The sequence below is a fragment of the Acipenser ruthenus genome, chromosome 19, assembly GCF_902713425.1.
Source record: "Acipenser ruthenus chromosome 19, fAciRut3.2 maternal haplotype, whole genome shotgun sequence".
Classification (NCBI taxonomy): Eukaryota; Metazoa; Chordata; class Actinopteri; order Acipenseriformes; family Acipenseridae; genus Acipenser; species Acipenser ruthenus.
This window is the reverse complement of record NC_081207.1, coordinates 2039952-2064515: the sequence shown is the minus strand read 5'-3', so window position 1 is coordinate 2064515 and position 24564 is coordinate 2039952. Positions and strand designations below refer to the sequence as shown.

The following is a 24564-nucleotide window of genomic DNA, read 5'->3' as shown; positions in this document are numbered from 1 at the left end:
TCAAAGTTAAGGAAGATCAAAGCACTAGAAATGGCTCTGTCTGACATGCTGTACTGGGCTATTGGAATAGCTGTAATGCAAGCGGTCTACTGCCAAGAGAGTAAGTAAAGAAAACTTTCAATTTCTATCACAAAACGTTCGATCATTCGAATCTGTACTACACTACTATTATAATAACACATTCATTGCCTACTGTTTTCTGGGACTTGATGATATACTTCAGCCTCTATATCAACACAGCTTGGAGACCAATGGATTTCTGGAGTTGAAGTTACCTAGTGGAACACGACTGTGTTGAATTTTGCAAATAATCGATTATTTTCTATTTTGACAGATTTTATTAAAGTTGAATGCGATCCTGAAAACCAGGTGGTATATAGCCAGCAGGCAGTGCTGAATTGCAAAGTGGTGTCTATCAAGAAAGACTTCCAAATTATCAAAATGATGTGGTGCAAAGTGGAGGCTGACAAATGTGTTGGTAAAACAATGCTGACGTTTGAAAACGGAAAATGGTCAGCTGAAGATGCACGTTTCTCTAGTGGTGCACTGGAGTGGAATGAGAAGGAGCTGAGTGTGTCACTGCTGGTGCAGAAAACCCAGGTGTCTGATCAAGGGAGCTATCGATTCATGATAAGCACTGACACTGGCTATGAAAAAGGAAACACCTACCTTAGGGTTACAGGTACGTTTCAGTGTCTACAGTTGCTGCTGTAGATCAGGATTGCAGTGTAGATGAGCACTCTGGTCCAGTGGAATCCTATATCAATATTAATAGGCTAATTGGAAAATAATTATGTTGGTGAAGACATTTAGCACCGAATGCAGACCTGAGCCTATTTAGTCTGGCTTGTGATTGTGCAGGATAACAATGCCTTTGTTGTGATGAATATTGGAATACCACAAATTCGGGTGCTCTCAGAAGCTTGTATGAGAAACGTTGATCAAACTCATCAACGTTGATCACACAATACATGAGCAAAGTGTTCTGGACATCAAATCTCTTTTTCTGCCCCTTGGAAGGGAGATCTGAGTTGACTATGTACATTGTCTGGCTTGTCTTTTAAAAGACTTTTTTTTTTTTTTTAAATTGTAGCTCCATATTCAGTGCCTGTAATAAGTTCAGTACCAGGGATCAACATAGAGGATTCAATGCCAGTGACCCTGACTTGCAATGCATCAGGGGGTTACCCACCAGGACAGATCCACTGGTTTGACCAGTTAGACTCCAATTGGACAAAGAGTTCTGCATTAAGCACCATACCCACTCAAGATGGACGCTTCAACTTGAGCAGCGTCTTCACCACGACAGCGTCCTCCTCCATGGCTCTATATAAATGTGTTGTCGTCAACGACAAGATGGACAAACAAAGGGCAGAATATCAGCTGGCAATTGGTAAGCAGTTCTATGCACCCCCTTTAAAACTGTACTGTGTTAAACCATGGGCAACATCATAGCAAAGTGCCATACATGTAGTTAGATTGAAAGCATGTGTTCAGCATGGTATAGAGTACAGAGAAGCATTGTAAATGTGCACACTGTCCATGGTTTATAGTTGCTGATCTCTTTAATGTGGTACGGTTATTCACTGCTTCCCATTCCAGAGCTTACAGTGTTTTGTTTGCTTGTGCTGTGCGTATCGTAACAGTGCTTCATGAAACATCCCCGGACCTCCCTGAGGGTCGTACCATTCAGAGCTGCTTCCAGAGAAATTCCCAGTGCAGATATGCAGTAGGGCTGTGTACTAAACACAACGGCTGCTTTGAGAAGCACTCATTAACACCAGAAAAGAGGAAGTCGCTTCAGGCACATCAACGAAGCACAGAGGAGCTGATTTTCCGTTTCAAAATCGTTTCAGGTCCAGGGAAGCAGGAAGGAACGAAGAACGTCAAGGCCATAACCGCTGTTTTTGTAGTGGTCGGGGTCCTAGCCTTCGGCATTCTGATTTTATATATTCATCGGAGACGATCACGAGGTGAGGCAGCATAACAATTTCTGTTGAACACACGCAGGCCTCCTGGAATGGGGACAAAATAGTTTTATTACCTCCAGCTGACGCATGGATAAACACACCTGCCTAGTGATATGTTTTGCATGTTTTGCATAGGCACACTTCTGTTGGTCAAGTCACCAAGATGAAAGGTTATGCTTGGTAAAATAAATAAATAAATAAATATACTATACAATAATGTAATATACAATAAAATATCAAAAAACAAATGGGGAAAAAAATGAAAATAAAGTACATGTCAACCAAATTCTAAAACAGGCCATCCCAATCTACAAAATGGCCTCTGCATAAAGATGCATTTGCAGATTTCAATGGGAAGATTGTTCCATAATACAGGTGCATAATGACTTTCACCACAAGAGCTGCGTTTTATCATTGTAGTCACCAGAAGCCCAGCATCAGCAGATCTCAACTGACGTCCAGGGAAAGAAATAATTTAAATTCCTGTGCAGTTACGCTATGTACTCCTCCACTGTCCCAACAAAACAACACCATGTAGAAACAGAACAGATCTTTAGAAAGTGCGTGTCTGCACTGCGAGTTTCATCGTTCCCTGGGCAGGATTTGTAAACATTGTCTCTCTTTTCTTTCATTTGGTAACTTTTGGTTTAAAGCACAGCAAGGGGAAAAAGGTTTGTGCTTGTTTCAAATCACATGGGCCCAGCGGAACTTTGGTCTATTAAATCACGTTCATAAAAGCTAGCGTGAGATTAAACAATGTGCTGTTGTTCAGAATCTGCAGGAGATGAGCAAAAATGATTTAGCAATTTGCTAGCAGTATACGTTTTTTAACCACTTGCTTAGCCCCCTTACTAAAATTTTTATTTTTTAACATTTTCTCAAATGCAAGTTTCAAACCAGCGATTCATTGAAACTCATTTCAACTTATTTTTGTACTTAGATTAGAAGTGAGTGTTTAAACAGCGATGAACCCTAATGTGAATCTGTTCTGTTATCTTAAGTTTTCCCTGGATTTGTGATTTCTTTGTTTTAATGGCACTATGTATTTGTTGACAGGTCAATGTGAAAAGTCTGTGGAGGATGTGGAGGATGAGGAGGATGGGAAAGCACTAAACAACAGTTGAGGGTGTCTGTGCAGCCAGCTCCAGACTAATTGTATGTCAGCCTGCAAGGACCATGTCTGCCTCTCTGCACACTATGATAATCGGGACTAATGCCACCATTCATGCAGCACACAAGGGCCCATACATAAAAAATGATGTGGGTTTTAACAATGCGCTGCTCTATATTTGCAACTTTCGCTTTACTTTGGTCAGAATCTCTCAGGATGTGCAAAAAATGAAATAAAATTGAATATCCAATACCATCGTGCAATTTATAAATAATTTCTCAAAAAGTGTTCATCTGGTACATAGGTAAGAAAAAAGTTTCACACAAATGTGCTTTAGTCCAGCCAGACCATCATGAGTGTGCATGTAAGCAAACAGGTGACTCAATATTATTTGAGTCAAACAGGTGACTCACATAATATTGTAACGTGCTATCAGCCCCTTAGGGGTTCTAGAGTAAGCCGACCTATAGCACGTTACAGGGTATTGATTGATAGGTGAGGGTCCTATGGGGTTTTTTCATAGGTTTTATTTGGGCTGTGATAGGAGGCTGGACTCCAAAGTGGGTGGGATAAGGGAAGGATTAAGCAGGCATGCTTGGGGTTCGCCTAGGCCACATTAACATATGCAACAAAATAGACATTTTGCTACCAGTATAATTTTATTTAGCACTGGTTTTAAAAACACCCAACCTACTAAAAAATCAACTTTTTCATTTTTGAATTGCTTAAACTATTGAAAGGGACAGGCACAAATTGCTTGAGCTGATCTCTGGAACAATCACATGTCTGTGGATGCAGTCTTTAAGCAGACTTAAAGGTATTACAAATGCTGTTCATTTAACAAATACAATATGTTAACAGAAAAACACTTTACACAAGCGCATATATATATATATATATATATATATATTATATTAATGACAATAAGATTTGCTGTTGTAACTCCAGCCATGTTTGAATTATTTTCAGTTACTAATATATTTCAGGTGCCTTTTCTTCCTTTTTTTTTTTAAAGTACACCAAATGCACACCGCAAATGTAGCGGCGGTCATATGCAATGTGAAATTCTTGTTCCTGTGGGTTTTAGCCTTAGTCAAAGGTCTCTGGGCCACCCAAACTAAACCACCTGTTTCTATTAGATTTTATGAAAACAGCATCATGCTATATTTGTGTGTTTGTTCATCCCTAGCTACAGTGATAGTTGATAAAGACTTCTACTAACTTAGTTTTAGTTTTACGTGAACATGTTTATTTCGTATGCACTTGTTTTGTTTTTATTAAAAAGGGATGATCTGCTCCTCTCATTAAAGTTAACCATGCAGTTTAAAAGCAATTGTGATAACATTAAGGAGTAACTGTGTAATGCTGTTTTTTTTTTTTTTTAATTACTAAGCCTTAATGAATGACTACTGCAATCAGATATCATTTTTTTAAACAATCTGTGTTATGTACTGTGTATTAAATAAAATAAAAACAATCTAATGAACTCTAATACTGTGATAATCTAATAGCATTTTTTAAAAAGATGATTTTAACAAATACAATTGTGCATTTTTTAACAAGCTTATTTTTTTTCTAGAAAATGAAAACGAATCCGTGTTTAAAACAGGATCATGCTATAGAGTAATTGAAGTGTTTCTTGTAGCCCTACATGTTCTACCACTGCTGATGTTGTTATTAACAGTAACTGTCTAGTATAGTTTAGAACAGCGGTTCTCAAACTGGGGCGCGCCCCGCTGGGGGGCCGCAGATTGTATCTTGGGGGGGGGGGGGCGCGAGAAGGTTCAGGGTTTTTTTTTTTTTTAAGTTAAATTACAGTGCACATCTTAACCTAGGCTATACCGTACAAAGGGTGGATCCTGCCTGCTAGTAGGACTGTTCTTTTTATGTTAAGCATTTTTGTGTTCTTTTTTTGAAGGGTTTAATTAAGCAACAACCAAAGTTGTTTATGTCAGACTTGTTGAAAGTCTGTAACAAAATGGTTGATACGTTGTAGATACGACTATTAATGCAGGCATCGTGCAGGTATCGCAAAGTCCAGAAACAAAACAACACGTTAAAACGATTTGCACCGTATAAAACTGTGCTGATATTGCCAGTGTTTACTAGTCTATTAACCAGTTTGAAATGATTTTGAAGCAAATAAAAGCATTTTCTTTTCAGCTTTATTGTTAAAGATTTCACACGTGCCAATTACTGCCCTACAATTACTGCACGGTCGCACTGTGATCGTTCCACTGTGGCATGTTGTGAACCATAGTTTTAAAGCTGAGAGACAGCAAATGCTTATCATAAAAGTTTACTGGTTCTTAAAATGAAGGGCCATATAAGAACGATAAATACTGTAACTGATTAGAAGGCCTTCTTTGTTGTTCGCCAAGTTGCTGCAGTTACATTGTAGATGCTATAACAAGTATAATAAATTTTAGCAGACATATTTAATTAAGTAAACATTTATTTAAATGTTTTTGGAATTAGACGTATCAATGCAAAACTGTGACTTTTTTTGTGAACGTGCTGTGAAAAAAATCCCCCAAAGTATAAATCAGCCAAATTTAATACCAGCCAAAATAAAACAAATCTTTCTGCTGACCCCTCCAGGCATGTCAGAGTTTGCAGGTGGCGCTGTGCATCTGACTGGTGCCTTTTAAGCTTGCATATTTTTGGATGAAGCCCGCTGCCGTCTCGTAATGTATGTTGTTTATCAGTAGTAAGCGTTGGTCACAATCGGTAAACTGTTCAAAACGAAGACACAACGAAACAAGAACTGTTACCGAAAGCATTGCAGTTTTGAAGCCGAACAATGATAGAAACTGTCCACTTGCGGCTTTTAGGAATGCTGACACGTAAGAGCAGGGGGAAAAAAATAATAATTGACACAACTTCATATGTGATGCTTTTACGGTACAGAACTTCCCTAATCCAGTTTAGTGTGTGACTGACCACTTAGAGCAATTGCGCTGTTTGTACCCTAACTAAACAAGGCCGCTGCATCGCCCACTGGTATGTATGGAATTTTATTAACATCAAGGTTTCTGAGGGCGTTGTATAAAATAGGTGATATATCGGGGGGGTAGAAATGTGGAACAGCTTTATTTGGACATTATATATTGTATATTTGCATGCTAATTTATTATTCAGAATTATATAGTTTAAAATGTAAATAGTATCATAGACAACAACACTGGCCGCATGAAGACTGACGGGAATGCAACGAAACGCATACAACCCCATACACACCCCAATACATTTGTATTATAACAGCAATAGCAATTAACAAAGAAGGATCAATAACATGTTTACACTTACCGACTTTACTGCTCTTGTACCTCTGCATACTCAGAATTTCACAAACAGAAGCATAAACTATATACATTTCACTTTGTTGCCATAAAGTCACACCAGCAGTACTGCACTGGTCTTGTAGCACAGCATAATCAGCACTCCAAAAACAGAAAACTATATACATTTCACTGTGTCTCCAGTTTTCCAGCAGTATCAGCTAGTTGCTGTACATGCAGGAATCAAAACTGACCAGCAGTTCCCGGGGAGGCTACGTTCCCTCTAACACTTTCATTTAGTTAGCCACTGTGTCTAAAGTAATTTAACATTTTTTAGCGACACTGGAAAAACTTTAGCCACTTAACAATACTGTACACAAGTTAAACATGCCGCTGTTTCGCAAGGCAGAAAGACGTGTATTTTATTTGAAAACACGTAAATATTTAAATGCCAGACCCTACCCTTTACAATGCACATAAACCGTATATGTAAAGTGCACTATAACTCTGATTCCCAGAGTGCATGGTTGTATTATGATGGGTTAAAGTGGTTATGAAAAGTAAATGTTTCAGTGACGTCATTTTACCTTCAGCTCATTGAATCTTACTTTATTTTTTTAAAAACAATATTTTTTATGGACCTCCGACAGAAAATACGAATTACCCACCCAAAGACCTAAAAATGAACAAGCAGAAGAACGAATCTGCATTGAAAAACGGAATTGCATCGACCACTGTTATCCACTGAAAAGACCACATCCAATGTAACGCGCATTGTATTATTATTTTAAAAAGACCCGCCAATTATTGAAAGTTTTAAGGTGACAGAAATAATAAAATAAACATAATACAGGAAAAGTAAAGGCATATTAAAAAATAAAAATAAACATTGTACAAACAGAAGTTACAAAAATTGGAAAGTCAAGTTTAAAAAAGCATGTTTTTGGGACGGCTTTTAAAAATATTCAAAGGCTCAGATTCCCTGATCACTTTTGGAAGAGCATGGAAAATGTGAGGAGACCTTTCATTGGATCATTTAGTACTATTTTCTAGTACTACTAATAGTACTACATACTATTTTCTTTAAATTCATTGGCTCTTATTTCATTTCTAAAGAACTGATTGGCCCAAATGTGTACGTGTAGTAAACAAATAGCCCGTGTAGTTCACAAAATGGAACAGATAGTGTATGGCAGTACTACACGTAATAATTTATTCGAATATATATATATATATATATATATATATATATATATATATATATATATAATTTTTAACTGCACCGGTTAATTTGGCTGAGTGGTAATGTATTGAGATTCTTTCGACATTGAAAATCCGACAAGGGGCAATGTTTCAATACTAGAAAGAAAAGTTTACCTTAGTTGCTTAGTTGTTTCTTACTGTATATATATATATATATATATTGCAAAGGTGAAGCTGGTCTATTCTCTTATTAAGAGTTTGCCATGGACATTTAATATAGAAAAGTGTAAGGTTATTATAAATATCATATGGAAGATACTGAAATTGAAGACGGAATCAATGAAAAAGATCTAGGAGTTTATGTTGAAGCTATAAAAAAAGGTCAACAAAATGTTCGGATATATAGTAAAAAGTGTTGAATTTAAATCAAGGGAAGTAATGTTAAAACTTTATAATGCATTAGTAAGACCTCTAAAAACTAAAAGCAATGCTAACTGAGGTTGACATACACTCTATATGAATCATTTATAAATTGGGGAGAAAATAATAAAAATAATTGTCAATGACGAAATTGATATATATATATATATATATATATATATATATATATATATATATATATATATATAAAGTTATACCATGTGGTCAGTAAATGGTCTTTCTGTTACTGTGAAGGAACAGTAAAGTCAGCTTGCAAAATAAACAGAGGCAGCAGTAAAATGTCACTGAATATCTGAAAGTGGGTTTCATGAAGATGTCGAACCCCCACACAGCTCATTGTGCGATCGGGGGGGTGGGGGGGGGGCTCCAACACAGTTCACTTTGGAGCAATCCGATTCAATCGAGGCTGTTGACTTTTTCAGTCTTATCAAGTCATACATGCACTGTTTCTGCTGTGACATGAACCTGTGGTTCCTGGCTTCCTGTCTCAGTAGATAAATTGCATATGTTCTCTGGGGGACCGCTCTCAAGAGGTGAGCAGTGTCTGGTGTGAAGCTGAAGCAAACTACAAGAGAGATGGAGTCTTACCTGGGCTTCTACCTGCTGAGTTTCCTTGCTTTGACCAAGACTGCACACACTGGTAAGCATGATATTTCTGAAACATATTCCAGCTTATCAATTGAACTACCATTACTAATGAAAATAATAAACCATAAAGAACATCAGCATACCTGAACAAAGCGAAGGACCCTAAAGAAGCACAACGAAATGTTCGTCTGTCTCACTTCGTGTCTTATAGTTTTATCTTAGGATGTTTCATACCAGATGAATTGTCTTAATTTCTCTGAACTTGAGATTCGTGATTCATACAGTTTTGTCCTCACTTTGAAATGTATAATGTTACTACCTCTTTAATTAGAAGCTGTAAGTGCTGATGATAAGTGTACTAGAGTGCAATGCAGGTTTAAAATGAATATTCAGATTTAAAAATAAATAATAATAATGCACACCCATTTGTAGATTATGAAGGACTATCAAATTAGAGCACAAATTCAGTTCAGTGTGTGTATGTGTGTGTTTGTATGTGTGTGTTTGTGTGTGTGTGTGTGTATATATATATATATATATATATATATATATATATATATATATATATAATTTTTAACTGCACCGGTTAATTTGGCTGAGTGGTAATGTATTGAGATTCTTTCGACATTGAAAATCCGACAAGGGGTAATGTTTCAATACTAGAAAGAAAAGTTTACCTTAGTTGCTTAGTTGTTTCTTACTGTATCTTATATATATATATATATATATATATATATAATTGCAAAGGTGAATCTGGTCTATTCTCTTATTAAGAGTTTGCCATGGACATTTAATATAGAAAAGTGTAAGGTTATTATAAATATCATATGGAAGATACTGAAATTGAAGAAGGAATCAATGAAAAAGATCTAGGAGTTTATGTTGAAGCTATAAAAAAAAGGTCAACAAAATGTTCGGATATATAGTAAAAAGTGTTGAATTTAAATCAAGGGAAGTAATGTTAAAACTTTATAATGCATTAGTAAGACCTCTAAAAACTAAAAGCAATGCTAACTGAGGTTGACATACACAAGTCTATATGAATCATATTGTGGTGCCACACTGACAGCAATTAGTTACTGACAGATACAGTGTCAGCAATGGTTGCTTCGCTGAATCTTATTCTTTCAATGATTCAATGAACTCTACAGCGGCCGTGTCCACTTTGATCACTGTGTGAAAGGCGGCTGTCTGGCTGATGGTGTGTGATTATATGTTTTGCTATTAAGTTGTCTCTTTACTGCAGAGATAATAAATACTTGCATTTTCTTGTTCATCCCCAGTTGAACAGACACCTCCGTTTCTGCGAGTGCAGCCGGGACAGTCAGCCACAATCACCTGCATCGGAGGTTCAGTGGACTCTGATGGGGTGTATCTGAGGAGGAGATTCAGCCAGACAAGCCAAGTGCTTTACGTCCACAAGTTAGGCACAATGACAATAGGCAAGAACTACACTGACCGCATGAAGACTGAAGGGGACACAAAGAAACTCATCCTAACAATCAGCAATCTGACAGAGAGCGACTCGGATGGGTATTTCTGTGAGTTTGGTGGACTTGATATGGAAACTGGGAACGTATTCAATATTATAGCTACTGGGACTTTGATACTGGTTCAAGGTAAGGTACATACCCTTTTAATAGTGATCCGTAAACATGCGGACATGAGAAGGTGTAATAATGTACTGTGGACTGACTCTACAGCACATCAGAGGTGTATTACAGTCCCACAGTGCAGCCGTGCCGTACCTGGACCTGACCTATGCACAGTAGATGCTCACTCACTGCTTCTTGTACAGTGAAGAGTCATCTGAGATCAGTGCAGCAAACATTCACAGAATCTCTACAGTGAAATCCACACAGCGCACACACTGGCACACTTGCATGCACCCACACGAACATTCATATAGCACGCCCACGAACACTGGAAACTGCAGATTAAGAGTGTGTTTACAGGCTGCTGGGAAACACATTGAAGAGCTGTTCTGAATAGCCTTGTGTAGTGAACAGATATTGCAGTATGTGTATCTATATCTATATTCTGATGTGCATAGTTATTTTTGTAAATGTTTGAATTCTTTAGACGAGGTGAAAAAGGTGACGTGTCCTCCGGTAGATCCGAATCCTCCCAGTTCTAGTCTCCAGCTGACCCCGACCCTAATGATTGTCACATCACTGGCTGCAGTCTGTGTCCCCATCCTCTGTATCGTTGCCCTGATAATATGGCAGCTCCCGAATGTAAGTATGCTCCCAACACGCCAGTGTGTGCTAGTGAGTGATCAGGGGATATTTCAAACAGATTATCAGCAATATACAATACCTGCTTTGGAACCCACTGGTAAATTCTGTCTTGTATTGATTAACAACCACAGTGTAGCATATGCATCTTCTCTGTTCTATCTGGTAGGTAACTGTGTGCCTTATGTTTCAGATTAAGACGTGTTTTGCCAAACAGAGATCAGAACAAGCAACTCATGATAGTCTATGAAGAGATGGCCAAGTCGAGGTACAGCTGTTAGAGGATTGAGCACGGAGGAGTGTTTGCCTTATGTACTGTTCAGTAAAAAGCATTGTGCATACCATATACAGTGTGTGCTGCATAAGAACAAAGGTAATTCTAGCATTAATTACATAATTTAGGAGTAGGAGTTGGAGTAGTAGGGGTATTATTTTCTGGGCAGCAGTGTGGAGTAGTGGTTAGGGCTCGGGACTCTTGACCGGAGGGTTGTGGAGGACACTGCTGCTGTACCTTTGAGCAAGGTACTTTACCTAGATTGCTCCAGTAAAAACACAACTGTATAAATGGGTAGTTGTATGTAAAAATAATGTGATATCTTGTAACAATTGTAAGTCGCCCTGGATAAGGGCGTCTGCTAAGAAATAAATAATAATAGTTGTCACCAATGTCTGCCTCTTGTGTTATGTAAATGACACTTATGTTATTATTGTACATGTAAGCAAGGTAGCTTGTGTTGCAAAATGCTTGGTGGGTACAAAGTAAAGAAGGTCTGGCTTCAGCTGTCTATTGAGCTGTAGACGACATGGTGTTTTTTCTGTCCTCTGCTCAGGCCTGTCTGCATTAGGTCAGGTTCTATTACCAGAATATCACAGTGTGTTTTTTTTTCAGCTGGCTTGATTCAATCTGTGTTCCTGTTTGCACTCTGTGTAATAGGCTTCTACTGCTGCTGGTGACCTTTAGAAGTACATTCAAAGCTACAGGGCTGGGAGGTATCTGGGTGGGGGGTTGGGGTTCAATGCTGAACAGATGCTTCAGTTAGGACATTGTGTGTAAATATCTGACATCCTCTTGTGATCTTGATGTAACCCTAGAGGAATACACAGAATACAAGTTTATGTGCAGTGCAAGGGGAATGCGAATTCACTGCCAGTGCATCTGTGGCTCTAGCAGAACCATGCTAAACCTACACCGTGCTATACCATGGTTCAGGGTTTTTTTGTTGTTGTTTTTTTTTAAGTTAAATTACAGTGCACATCTTAACCTAGGCTATACCGTACAAAGGGTGGATCCTGCCTGCTAGTAGGACTGTTCTTTTTCTGTTAAGCATTTTTGTGTTCTTTTTTTTTTTGAAGGGTTTAATTAAGCAACAACCAAAATTGCTTATGTCAGACTTGTTGAAAGTCTGTAACAAAATGGTTGATACGTTGTAGATACGACTATTAATGCAGGCATCGTGCAGGTATCGCAAAGTCCAGAAACAAAACAACACGTTAAAACGATTTGCACCGTATAAAACTGTGCTGATATTGCCAGTGTTTACTAGTCTATTAACCAGTTTGAAATGATTTTGAAGCAAATAAAAGCATTTTCTTTTCAGCTTTATTGTTAAAGATTTCACACGTGCCAATTACTGCCCTACAATTACTGCACGGTCGCACTGTGATCGTTCCACTGTGGCATGTTGTGAACCATAGTTTTAAAGCTGAGAGACAGCAAATGCTTATCATAAAAGTTTACTGGTTCTTAAAATGAAGGGCCATATAAGAATGATAAATACTGTAACTGATTAGAAGGCCTTCTTTGTTGTTCGCCAAGTTGCTGCAGTTACATTGTAGATGCTATAACAAGTATAATAAATTTTAGCAGACATATTTAATTAAGTAAACATTTATTTAAATGTTTTTGGAATTAGACGTATCAATGCAAAACTGTGACTTTTTTTGTGAACGTGCTGTGAAAAAAATCCCCCAAAGTATAAATCAGCCAAATTTAATACCAGCCAAAATAAAACAAATCTTTCTGCTGACCCCTCCAGGCATGTCAGAGTTTGCAGGTGGCGCTGTGCATCTGACTGGTGCCTTTTAAGCTTGCATATTTTTGGATGAAGCCCGCTGCCGTCTCGTAATGTATGTTGTTTATCAGTAGTAAGCGTTGGTCACAATCGGTAAACTGTTCAAAACGAAGACACAACGAAACAAGAACTGTTACCGAAAGCATTGCAGTTTTGAAGCCGAACAATGATAGAAACTGTCCACTTGCGGCTTTTAGGAATGCTGACACGTAAGAGCAGGGGGAAAAAAATAATAATTGACACAACTTCATATGTGATGCTTTTACGGTACAGAACTTCCCTAATCCAGTTTAGTGTGTGACTGACCACTTAGAGCAATTGCGCTGTTTGTACCCTAACTAAACAAGGCCGCTGCATCGCCCACTGGTATGTATGGAATTTTATTAACATCAAGGTTTCTGAGGGCGTTGTATAAAATAGGTGATATATCGGGGGGGTAGAAATGTGGAACAGCTTTATTTGGACATTATATATTGTATATTTGCATGCTAATTTATTATTCAGAATTATATAGTTTAAAATGTAAATAGTATCATAGACAACAACACTGGCCGCATGAATACTGACGGGAATGCAACGAAACGCATACAACCCCATACACACCCCAATACATTTGTATTATAACAGCAATAGCAATTAACAAAGAAGGATCAATAACATGTTTACACTTACCGACTTTACTGCTCTTGTACCTCTGCATACTCAGAATTTCACAAACAGAAGCATAAACTATATACATTTCACTTTGTTGCCATAAAGTCACACCAGCAGTACTGCACTGGTCTTGTAGCACAGCATAATCAGCACTCCAAAAACAGAAAACTATATACATTTCACTGTGTCTCCAGTTTTCCAGCAGTATCAGCTAGTTGCTGTACATGCAGGAATCAAAACTGACCAGCAGTTCCCGGGGAGGCTACGTTCCCTCTAACACTTTCATTTAGTTAGCCACTGTGTCTAAAGTAATTTAACATTTTTTAGCGACACTGGAAAAACTTTAGCCACTTAACAATACTGTACACAAGTTAAACATGCCGCTGTTTCGCAAGGCAAAATGATGTGTATTTTATTTGAAAACACGTAAATATTTAAATGCCAGACCCTACCCTGCACAATGCACATAAACCGTATATGTAAAGTGCACTATAACTCTGATTCCCAGAGTGCATGGTTGTATTAAGATGGGTTAAAGTGGTTATGAAAAGTAAATGTTTCAGTGACGTCATTTTACCTTCAGCTCATTGAATCTTACTTTATTTTATATGTACTTATCATTTTTTTTAAAAAACACCAATATTTTTTATGGACCTCCGACAGAAAATACGAATTACCCACCCAAAGACCTAAAACTAGCCCAAAATATCATCACCCGCACAATGCAATGTTTACCCGCACAAAAAATAAAAAATAGCCCAATCTGGCAACACTGCGACTGACTGAATGAGACAGTTGAGCAGGAGATGTGAGTCTGTGACTTCGTTTGCCAGTATGTGCGCTCCGCTTGACGCACTCGACAGCACCACTAGGTATAAAGTCTGGAGACTCCAGTGGGGAGGTCTTTATATTTCCTGTCAGGACTGCCGCACTGTGAAGGTGTTTCACCCTAATTGGTATTTGATATCTTCAGCTGAGGTGAAGAATGAGCCGTGTTCTCCTCCGACGCTGATGATGCAGCTCGCTGTCACTGCCATACTAATTTATTTATTATTATTATTATTATTTATTTCTTAGCAGACGCCCTTATCCAGGGCGACTTACAATTGTTACAAGATATCACATTATTTCACATTATACAGATATCACATTATTTTTACATACAATTACCCATTTATACAGTTGGGTTTTTACTGGAGCAATTTAGGTAAAGTACCTTGCTCAAGGGTACAGCAGCAGTGTCCCCCACTGGGGATTGAACCCACAACCCTCCGGTCAAGAGTCCAGAGCCCTAACCACTACTCCACACTGCTGCCCTTGGATCAAATCAAATGTGTGTCCAATAGCATAGGAAGTCACTAGTAAAAATACTATATTGTCATCAAGACAGCGTGGGCCATATTTTGAAAGCGTTTCCTCTTCCATTAACTCCTAGTTTTTGAGTGCTATTATACTTATAGAGGATTTTAAATTCGCTTTATTCAACACATCCAAACAAACACACTGTTGTCATTTTAGACACGTTATGTATGGGGTTGTTGTATTGTTTGTATTAATAAACCATGCATTGTCAATAATATATCTGTGTGTGTGTGTGTGTGTGTTTGCGCGCACATATTAAGCCGATATTTCAACTAATAATAAGTAGTGTTGTAGTGATTTTCCCTTACCGCTGGAGGGCGCTAAAACCCTTAAATCCAAGGTAGTCCGCACCTCTTGCTTCTTAGTTCTTCTGCTTTCAATAAGGGAGTTTTATAAGCGAATAAAATGACTTGAAGGAGCAGATTATACCGATAATACAACACCTGTCATTTGAACATGACTCACAACATGTTGTTCGTCAGTGCTTTTATGAAACACGTTTGTTAACATGCTTGTAAGCTCGTTGTTATGGAAGGCCAAAGCTGTAGCATTAGCATAACTAAATTGCAACGTTCCAGCAACATCGTTAAAATGTTGTCAGGTTTTATTTTATAACAATGCCACTGTATCAAGGGCGTAGGTTTGGTTTGAACATTGGTGGGGACACAATTTTGTAGGGGGGCGGAGTCACGGTCGCTAGTGGGGTTCGGGGGCATGACCCCCCCCCCCCCCCCCCCCCCCCCCCGGGAAGAAATGTTTTAGGAGACAGCTGTTAAATGGTAACTTCTGGTGGCTTGAAATGAATGCTGGACATGAATCGAGGACAATTTGATTGACATGAAGTTGGCTGGTATACACTTAAAACACTATGATAAAGTGTCCCTCCTGGAAGCTGGCTTGACATCCCTGCTGTAGAATTACTAATAACCTGAATTATAACCTATCCCAGCCTTACTGTAAGCTACCAATACCCCTGGCGCTACAAGCATGAGCACATGCACGCTTATGTGCTCTGCCTGCCTCTCCTGTGTCTGTGCTGCTGCTCGAACCTGGGTGCATTGCTTCATTCACCTGATAAAATAATAAACTGATGCATGCCATATAGAGAGAAAATATATGGCTATGCTAACTTTATTTGCTGAGTATTACTATACAGCATTAGCCTACTATTATATCACAATGTGCCTCAAACAATAATATATCTCAAAACTGAGTCTAACACTTTCACTTTTATTATCACTAAGCCATTACAGACCTCACCTGCGACCCTGTTGCTCCACCTGCCTCTGTACTGCTTTTACCAGGCTGCACTGCTTCACTCTCCTGATAAAATGATAAATTGATGCATGCTGTTTAGAGAGAAAGTATGACTGCTAACTTCATTAGTTAATTATTGTTACATTTGCTATGAGAATCATTATCAATTGTGTTTATTACTTTAATAACATCTTCCTACTTACACTTTGACTTTTTGTAAAAAAAAAACGTCCTTATGTCCATCTTTCTTTTTTTGGTTGCTATTATGGTTTAGTCACCTAAAGCCAAATTGAAGTGATTAGCTAACGTTAGTTGGATGATGATATCAAAACATGCTCACTCACACTCACACACTCTCTCTCTCTCACACACACACACACACATAATGATTTAGCTGTGAAACAAGCTAGCTAGCCACCAAGGACGTGGGGTTAGCAGCTAGCAATGGGTCGCTAACGTAATAGGTAGGTAGGTAGGTCGGTAGGTTTATTCAACTCAAACTCAAACACTCAACAGCCCCGGCACCTGGCTTTCATTCAGTCAGTGGCTCACACTCCTATCAGACTGACCGGCAAGCGGCAACTTCAGATGAGCGTCTTTCCAGAGTCCAGCCAGCGGTTCTCAACCTTTTTTTACTCACGCCCCACTGAAATCTATTTGTATATCTGTCGTCGTCCCCCGCCCCCGTTTAATTTGACTTTTTAATATATATATTTTATTACTGCCTATATAATATAGAGCGTTTATTTAGCCGCCTGGATAGTCACACTGTCCATTCAATCAAATACATATGTTTGTGTTCGCTTTTTACACACACGATACAAAAATATCAAGTAAGGAGTAAGTTAGTTACAAAGGGAGGAAGGAGGAGGATTGAAATAATGTGACAACGCATTAACCAACAAACACAAACATCGAATTAAAATGATTATATTTATTCTTATTTTTTAAAATAATGTGAAAATTGTGGCACAATATACACCGTTTAAGAATGACTAGAATTTGTTTTTTATTTTAAACCCGGAGATTTACCTTTCACTCCCGAGTCCTTGTGCACTTTCGCACTTCAATGAAAGCAACACACTCTGCTGGTCCCTGACCTCAGCCACGCACTGAGTCCGTGTTACAGTGATGCAGTATGGAAGGGCCTAAGCCAATCAAATTAGCGTTTTTTTTTGTTTGTTTTTTTGAAGGAGGGAGGAGTAACGAGGGGGGGGGGGGGGGGGGCTAGAGCGAGTTAACCCTTTGTGGAGCAGATAAAATGACTTGACAAAAGACGTTTCAGATTTATCAAAATTATTGGTAGGGACAATTCAACGGTCCCTTGACATTGGTAGGGACATGTCCCTACCGTCCCTAGCTAAATCTACGCCGGTGCACTGTATTGTACACCCTCAAAATATAAAGCGAAAGTAAACAAGGATATGCAAAACGTTAGAAAATGAACAAGCAGAAGAACGAATCTGCATTGAAAAACGGAATTGCATCGACCACTGTTATCCACTGAAAAGACCACATCCAATGTAACGCGCATTGTATTATTATTTTAAAAAGATCCGCCAATTATTGAAAGTTTTAAGGTGACAGAAATAATAAAATAAACATAATACAGGAAAAGTAAAGGCATATTAAAAAATAAAAAAATAACATTGTACAAACAGAAGTTACAAAAATTGGAAAGGCAAGTTTTAAAAAGCATGTTTTTGGCTTTTAAAAATATTCAAAGGCTCAGATTCCCTGATCACTTTTGGAAGAGCATAGAAAATGTGAGGAGACCTTTCATTGGATCATTTAGTACTATTTTCTAGTATTACTAATAGTACTACATACTATTTTCTTTAAATTCATTGGCTCTTATTTCATTTCTAAAGAACTGATTGGCCCAAATGTGTACGTGTAGTAAACAAATAGCCCGTGTAGTTCACAAAATGGAACAGATAGTGTATGGCAGTACTACACGTAATAATTTATTTGAAACGTGTAATACCAGCACACGTTTTTGATCCAGATGGCCTTCTCCTGAGTGGCGCATCCAGTAAAGGCGCTCCACGCAGCGTGCAGGATGCGCTCTATAATCTGGACGTCGCGAGTTCGAGTCCAGGCTATTCCATTGCCGACCGAGGACGGGAGCTTCCAGAGGGCGGCGCTCAATTGGCCGAGCGTCGCCCGGGGGAGGGAGGGTTAGGTCGCACTAGCGACCTCTGTAGTCTGGCTAGGTGCCTGGGGGCTTCGGAGGACAACGTGTGTTCGTCTTCGCCCACCCTAGACTTAGCGCAGGGGTGGAAGCGGTAAGCGGAGCCTAAAAATAATTGGCAATTTACAAATTGGGGAGAAAATAATAAAAATAATTGGCAACCACTAAATTTATTAAAAAAAATAAATAAAAAAAGAGAGAGAGTTCAAATACAACGTTTTCGATGTATTTGTTTAGTCAGCCAGCGCAGAATCCATGTGGTCAGTAAATGGTCTTCTGTTACTGTGAAGGAACGGTAAAGTCAGCTTGCAAAATAAGCAGAGGCAGCAGTAAAATGTCACTGAATATCTGAAAGTGGGTTTCATGAAGATGTCGAACCGCCACACAGCTCATTGTGCGATCGGGGGGGTGGGGGGGGGGGGCTCCAACACAGTTCACTTTGGAGCAATCCGATTCAATCGAGGCTGTTGACCTTTTCAGTCTTATCAAGTCATACATGCACTATTTCTGCTGTGACATGAACCTGTGGTTCCTGGCTTCCTGTCTCAGTAGATAAATTGCATATGTTCTCTGGGGAACTGCTCTCAAAAGAGGTGAGCAGTGTCTGATGTGAAGCTGAAGCAAACTACAAGAGAGATGGAGTCTTACCTGGGCTTCTACCTGCTGAGTTTCCTTGCCTTGACCAAGACTGCACACACTGGTAAGCATGATATTTCTGAAACATATTCCATCTTATCAATTGAACTACCATTACTAATGAAAACAATAAACCATAAAGAACATCAGCATACCTGAACAAAGCAAAGGACTCTAAAGAAGCACAACGAAATGTTCGTCTGTCTCACTTCGTGTCTTATAGTTTTATCTTAGGATGTTTCATACCAGATGAATTGTCTTAATTTCTCTGAACTTGAGATTCATGATTCATACAGTTTTGTCCTCAGTTTGAAATGTATAATGTTACTACCTCTTTAATCAGAAGCTGTAAGTGCTGATGATAAGTGTACTAGAGTGCAATGCAGGTTTAAAATGAATATTCAGATTTAAAAATAAATAATAATAATGCACACCCATTTGTAGATTATGAAGGACTATCAAATTAGAACTCAAATTCAGTTCAATGTGTGTGTTTGTGTGTGTGTGTGTGTATGTATGTATGTATGTATGTGTGTGTGTATATATATATATATATATATATATATATATATATATATAACTGCACCAGTTAATTTGGCTGAGTGGTAATGTATTGAGATTCTTTCGACACTGAAAATCCGACAAGGGGTAATGTTTCAATACTAGAAAGAAAAGTTTACCTTAGTTGCTTAGTTGTTTCTTACTGTATCTTATATATATATATTGCAAAGGTGAATCTGGTCTATTCTCTTATTAAGAGTTTGCCATGGACATTTAATATAGAAAAGTGTAAGGTTATTATAAATATCATATGGAAGATACTGAAATTGAAGAAGGAATCAATGAAAAAGATCTAGGAGTTTATGTTGAAGCTATAAAAAAAAGGTCAACAAAATGTTCGGATATATGGTAAAAAGTGTTGAATTTAAATCAAGGGAAGTAATGTTAAAACTTTATAATGCATTAGTAAGACCTCTAAAAACTAAAAGCAATGCTAACTGAGGTTGACATACACTCTATATGAATCATATTGAGGTGCCACACTGACAGCAATTAGTTACTGACAGATACAATGTCGGCAATGGTTGCTTCGCTGAATCTTATTCTTTCAATGATTCAATGAACTCTACAGCGGCCGTGTCCACTTTGATCATTGTGTGAAAGGCGGCTGTCTGGCTGATGGTGTGTGATTATATGTTTTGCTATTAAGTTGTCTCTTTACTGCAGAGATAATAAATACTTGCATTTTCTTGTTCATCCCCAGTTGAACAGACACCTCCGTTTCTGCGAGTGCAGCCGGGACAGTCAGCCACAATCACCTGCATCGGAGGTTCAGTGGACTCTGATGGGGTGTATCTGAGGAGGAGATTCAGCCAGACAAGCCAAGTGCTTTACGTCCACAAGTTAGGCACAATGACAATAGGCAAGAACTACACTGACCGCATGAAGACTGAAGGGGACACAAAGAAACTCATCCTAACAATCAGCAATCTGACAGAGAGCGACTCGGATGGGTATTTCTGTGAGTTTGGTGGACTTGATATGGAAACTGGGAACGTATTAAATATTCCAACTACTGGGACTTTGATACTGGTTCAAGGTAAGGTACATACCCTTTTAATAGTGATCCGTAAACATGCGGACATGAGAAGGTGTAATAATGTACTGTGGACTGACTCTACAGCACATCAGAGGTGTATTACAGTCCCACAGTGCAGCCGTGCCGTACCTGGACCTGACCTATGCACAGTAGATGCTCACTCAGTGCTTCTTGTACAGTGAAGAGTCATCTGAGATCAGTGCAGCAAACATTCACGGAATCTCTACAGTGAAATCCACACAGCGCACACACTGGCACACTTGCATGCACCCACACGAACATTCATATAGCACGCCCACGAACACTGGAAACTGCAGATTAAGAGTGTGTTTACAGGCTGCTGGGAAACACATTGAAGAGCTGTTCTGAATAGCCTTGTGTAGTGAATAGATATTGCAGTATGTGTATCTATATCTATATTCTGATGTGCATAGTTATTTTTGTAAATGTTTGAATTCTTCAGACGAGGTGAAAAAGGTGACGTGTCCTCCGGTAGATCCAAATCCTCCCAGCTCTAGTCTCCAGCTGACCCCGACCCTAATGATTGTCACATCACTGGCTGCAGTCTGTGTCCTCATCCTCTGTATCGTTGCCCTGATAATATGGCAGCTCCCGAATGTAAGTATGCTCCCAACACGCCAGTGTGTGCTAGTGAGTGATCAGGGGATATTTCAAACAGCTTATCAGCAATATACAATACCTGCTTTGGAACCCACTGGTAAATTCTGTCTTGTATTGATTAACAACCACAGTGTAGCATATGCATCTTCTCTGTTCTATCTGATAGGTAACTGTGTGCCTTATGTTTCAGATTAAGACGTGTTTTGCCAAACAGAGATCACAACAAACAACTCATGATACAGTCTATGAAGAGATGGCCAAGTCGAGGTACAGCTGTTAGAGGATTGAGCACTGAGGAGTGTTTGCCTTATGTACTGTTCAGTAAAAAGCATTGTGCATACCATATATAGTGTGTGCTGAATAAGAACAAAGGTAATTCTAGCATTAATTACATAATTTAGGAGTAGGAGTTGGAGTAGTATGAGTATTATTTTCTGGGCAGCAGTGTGGAGTAGTGGTTAGGGCTCTGGACTCTTGACCGGAGGGTCGTGGGTTCAATCCCAGGTGGAGGACACTGCTGCTGTACCCTTGAGCAAGGTACTTTACCTAGATTGCTCCAGTAAAAACACAACTGTATAAATGGTTAGTTGTATGTAAAAATAATGTGATATTTTGTAACAATTGTAAGTCGCCCTGGATAAGGGCGTCTGCTAAGAAATAAATAATAATAGTTGTCACCAATGTCTGCCTAGGGACTATCAATTGAAATTAGCCTACATTGGAAATACAATGCCTCTTGTGTTATGTAAATGACACTTATGTTATTATTGTACATGTAAGCAAGGTAGCTTGTGTTGCAAAATGCTTGGTGGGTACAAAGTAAAGAAGGTCTGGCTTCAGCTGTCTATTGAGCTGTAGACGACATGGTGTTTTTTCTGTCCTCTGCTCAGGCCTGTCTGCATTAGGTCAGGTTCTATTACCAGAATATCACAGTGTGTTTTTTTTTCAGCTGGCTTGATTCAATCTATGTTCCTGTTTGCACTCTGTGTAATAGGCTTCTACTGCTGCTGGTGACCTTTAGAAGTACATTCAAAGCTACAGGGATGGGAGGTATCTGGGTGGGGGGTTGGGGTTCAATGCTGAACAGATGCTTCAGTTAGGACATTGTGTGTAAATATCTGACATCCTCTTGTGATCTTGATGTAACCCTAGAGGAATACACAGAATACAAGTTTCTGTGCAGTGCAAGGGGAATGCGAATTCACTGCCAGTGCATCTGTGGCTCTAGCAGAACCATGCTAAACCTACACTGTGCTATACCATGGTAAAAATGAAGCGTCACAGAGTCACAGAAAGGCATTGTTGAGCATGGCAAAGCATGATAGAATACATATTATATGCATTTATTTTATTAAGGCGAGTATAGTGTTTATTTCTTTTTTTAATGGTTCTATATGTAAAAACAAAAACAATTGCACTCAGCTAAACCACAACAGAGAATGTGTCTGGGTTTGTTTAGAAATGTGCCTTCGTTTATTTTTATTTTTTTTATTAATAAAAAAAAGGACCTGTAAATAAAATAAAATGATCGTTCCACAAGTGTATTTTTAAAATGTTTGGTTTTTCTTGGTCTTTTCTTGAAAGATCATCATCTTTGTCTCTTTGTTGAAGCTGGTTTCCGGGTCTCGCAGAACAGCGAGCTTGTGGTGTCCTTGTTTTGTAATTTATTGTTTGTTTTAAGCATTCTCTGCTCCTCTGTACTGCTGCTCTTAAAATAGCCTTGATCTTAGAATAAAAATAAAAAAAAACAGACAGTGTTCACAAAACTAGAGCTCCTTTCATTGAATACATTGTTAAAAGTCTGTTCATAACCCTAATGAGAACTGGAGAATCTTTAGATGAATTCTTTTGTGATCCGTAGTCTTTCTACTGCACGTTGACGTCAGTGTTTTCCATTGCTCTTGCTGATACTATCTGCTCCATGTTTCTGTTCTGCTTTTTACTGGAAATTGAGTGGGGGACTCACCTTCAAAGTGTATTTTTTTAACACCTCTCATTTAGGTAGATGATTAATACAGAACAGTATGTCTTAGTCTCTGATAAAACCAACCTACTCAATTTCTCATTTTTACGTTCTGGAAATTTTTCATAAAATGTAAACAAGTGTAGGTAGACATTACAAAAGAGGCTGGTGCTGTTGGTAAAATGTTTTTTAAAAATGACAAGAGAGGAACAATAGTGGATTTTATGAACAATCAACAGACTGAGAACAAGGAGACTAACACCCATAGGAAAAGACATTTCATTTCCACTTGTATTATATTTAGGGCTTCTGATTTTTTATTTTAACCATTAAAACCCAATAAAACACCCCCGATACAAAAAACATTGGTGGATAGCCAATAAACTGTGGAAATAGTTAATTTATTCACGTTGACTTTACCCTTTAAACATAAAAAAAATAAAACCTACTACAAAAATAATAATAAATACATTTCCCAGTGCTACTGGGCAACGTCCCGCCTTCCTGACTTGTATCTATCATTGATTAGTTCTGAATACTTTAAACCCGCCCCAACTACTGAGTGACAGCACATTCCTACATTTCTATTGGAGACTCCGCTTGCGAGATTTAAAACGAGATTACAGTCCAGATGTTGTGGGATTTAAAGCTGTATTACAGTTAAGATACGGATGATTTAAAACAGAATTGTGGCGGAATGTACAAAAATGCGTACACACAAAACCCCCAGAAGAATGTGCCCGTGACCATAGGGATTTCGTTGTGGAAGACAGCAAAGGAAAGAAGGTACAACTTAAGTGTGCAAGTACTGTCGAGTTACTACTATACATATTTTGACAAAAAAAAAAAAAAAGCTTAAGCATTTCGGAAAGTAACCGAAAAAAACAAATTTCATACAGTATATCAAAAACAAATGCCCCGAAAAAAAACAATTTACATAAAACTCGAAAATAGCTAAAAAATAAGCACCGAAAAAATACAATTAATAAAACCCGAAAAACAGAAGCCCTTATTATATTTATATACCTGTGACAGAAATATAATGAGTTCTGGTTGTAAATCTCCCTCCTGACCTGTGAGGGCGCTAAGTAGCGAAAGGGAAAGGCTTTGGACCGGCTGGCCTGACAGTTCTTTCCCTGGTACGGGAAGTCGGTCATCCTGGAAGAAGGCGAGACTCCGTTGCAGGAACGTATTGACCCGGAAGGGAAACGAGGTAGTAGCTGCAGACAGTAAAGGCAGCTGCAATCGTTTACCAAGGGGTCATGCGGAGTGGCATAAAGGGGTCCGGAGAATCGTAAATCTTTTCCTTCGCTTGGGTTCAGAGAAGCACGGAACTGGAAGGACCGGGAGAGTTTCCCAATTAAATTGAAAAAT

The 24564-nt window shown here is 38.6% G+C and overlaps 3 protein-coding genes across 7 annotated transcripts; all 3 read left to right on the top strand.

Moving 5' to 3' along the window:
• LOC117424222 (CD276 antigen-like) lies at positions 1-4573 on the top strand. The gene is made up of 5 exons (XM_034040393.3): positions 1-100; positions 335-682; positions 1094-1393; positions 1857-1973; positions 3027-4573. The coding sequence occupies exons 1-5, from the start codon at positions 31-33 to the stop codon at positions 3092-3094; spliced, it is 903 nt and encodes a 300-aa protein (XP_033896284.1). The 5' UTR covers positions 1-30; the 3' UTR covers positions 3095-4573.
• A 1076-nt stretch (positions 4574-5649) lies between these two features.
• LOC117424225 (uncharacterized) lies at positions 5650-11821 on the top strand. 4 transcript variants are annotated; one of them, XM_034928464.2, is made up of 5 exons: positions 5650-6084; positions 8498-8646; positions 9878-10135; positions 10677-10831; positions 11025-11821. In XM_034928464.2, exons 2-5 carry the CDS (start codon positions 8583-8585, stop codon positions 11079-11081), a joined length of 534 nt encoding a protein of 177 aa, XP_034784355.1. In that variant the 5' UTR covers positions 5650-6084; positions 8498-8582; the 3' UTR covers positions 11082-11821. The 4 variants fall into 4 exon arrangements, with proteins under 4 accessions (XP_034784355.1, XP_034784354.1, XP_034784353.1 ...); XM_034928463.2 differs by having other exon boundaries at positions 5653-6084; positions 8501-8646; positions 9878-10213; positions 11025-11819; XM_034928462.2 differs by having other exon boundaries at positions 5654-6084; positions 9878-10213; positions 11025-11819.
• A 1019-nt stretch (positions 11822-12840) lies between these two features.
• LOC117424224 (uncharacterized) lies at positions 12841-22769 on the top strand. 2 transcript variants are annotated; one of them, XM_034040398.3, is made up of 5 exons: positions 12841-13269; positions 18923-19070; positions 20271-20606; positions 21070-21224; positions 21418-22769. In XM_034040398.3, the coding sequence occupies exons 2-5, from the start codon at positions 19007-19009 to the stop codon at positions 21505-21507; spliced, it is 645 nt and encodes a 214-aa protein (XP_033896289.1). In that variant the 5' UTR covers positions 12841-13269; positions 18923-19006; the 3' UTR covers positions 21508-22769. The 2 variants fall into 2 exon arrangements, with proteins under 2 accessions (XP_033896289.1, XP_033896288.1); XM_034040397.3 differs by having other exon boundaries at positions 18920-19070.
• Positions 22770-24564: the final 1795 nt, after the last annotated feature.

What these genes read in the sequence shown, in the direction of transcription:
- LOC117424224 (XM_034040398.3), top strand. Translation starts at nt 19,007, where the DNA reads ATGGAGTCTTACCTGGGCTTCTACCTGCTGAGTTTCCTTGCCTTGACC. An exon ending in GACCAAGACTGCACACACTG is followed by an intron (nt 19,071 to 20,270) that starts GTAAGCATGATA and finishes GTTCATCCCCAG; the next exon opens with TTGAACAGACACCTCCGTTT. An exon ending in GACTTTGATACTGGTTCAAG is followed by an intron (nt 20,607 to 21,069) that starts GTAAGGTACATA and finishes TGAATTCTTCAG; the next exon opens with ACGAGGTGAAAAAGGTGACG.
- LOC117424225 (XM_034928463.2), top strand. Translation starts at nt 8,583, where the DNA reads ATGGAGTCTTACCTGGGCTTCTACCTGCTGAGTTTCCTTGCTTTGACC. An exon ending in GACCAAGACTGCACACACTG is followed by an intron (nt 8,647 to 9,877) that starts GTAAGCATGATA and finishes GTTCATCCCCAG; the next exon opens with TTGAACAGACACCTCCGTTT. An exon ending in TAATATGGCAGCTCCCGAAT is followed by an intron (nt 10,832 to 11,024) that starts GTAAGTATGCTC and finishes CTTATGTTTCAG; the next exon opens with ATTAAGACGTGTTTTGCCAA.
- LOC117424222 (XM_034040393.3), top strand. Translation starts at nt 31, where the DNA reads ATGGCTCTGTCTGACATGCTGTACTGGGCTATTGGAATAGCTGTAATG. An exon ending in AGCGGTCTACTGCCAAGAGA is followed by an intron (nt 101 to 334) that starts GTAAGTAAAGAA and finishes CTATTTTGACAG; the next exon opens with ATTTTATTAAAGTTGAATGC. An exon ending in CACCTACCTTAGGGTTACAG is followed by an intron (nt 683 to 1,093) that starts GTACGTTTCAGT and finishes TTTAAATTGTAG; the next exon opens with CTCCATATTCAGTGCCTGTA.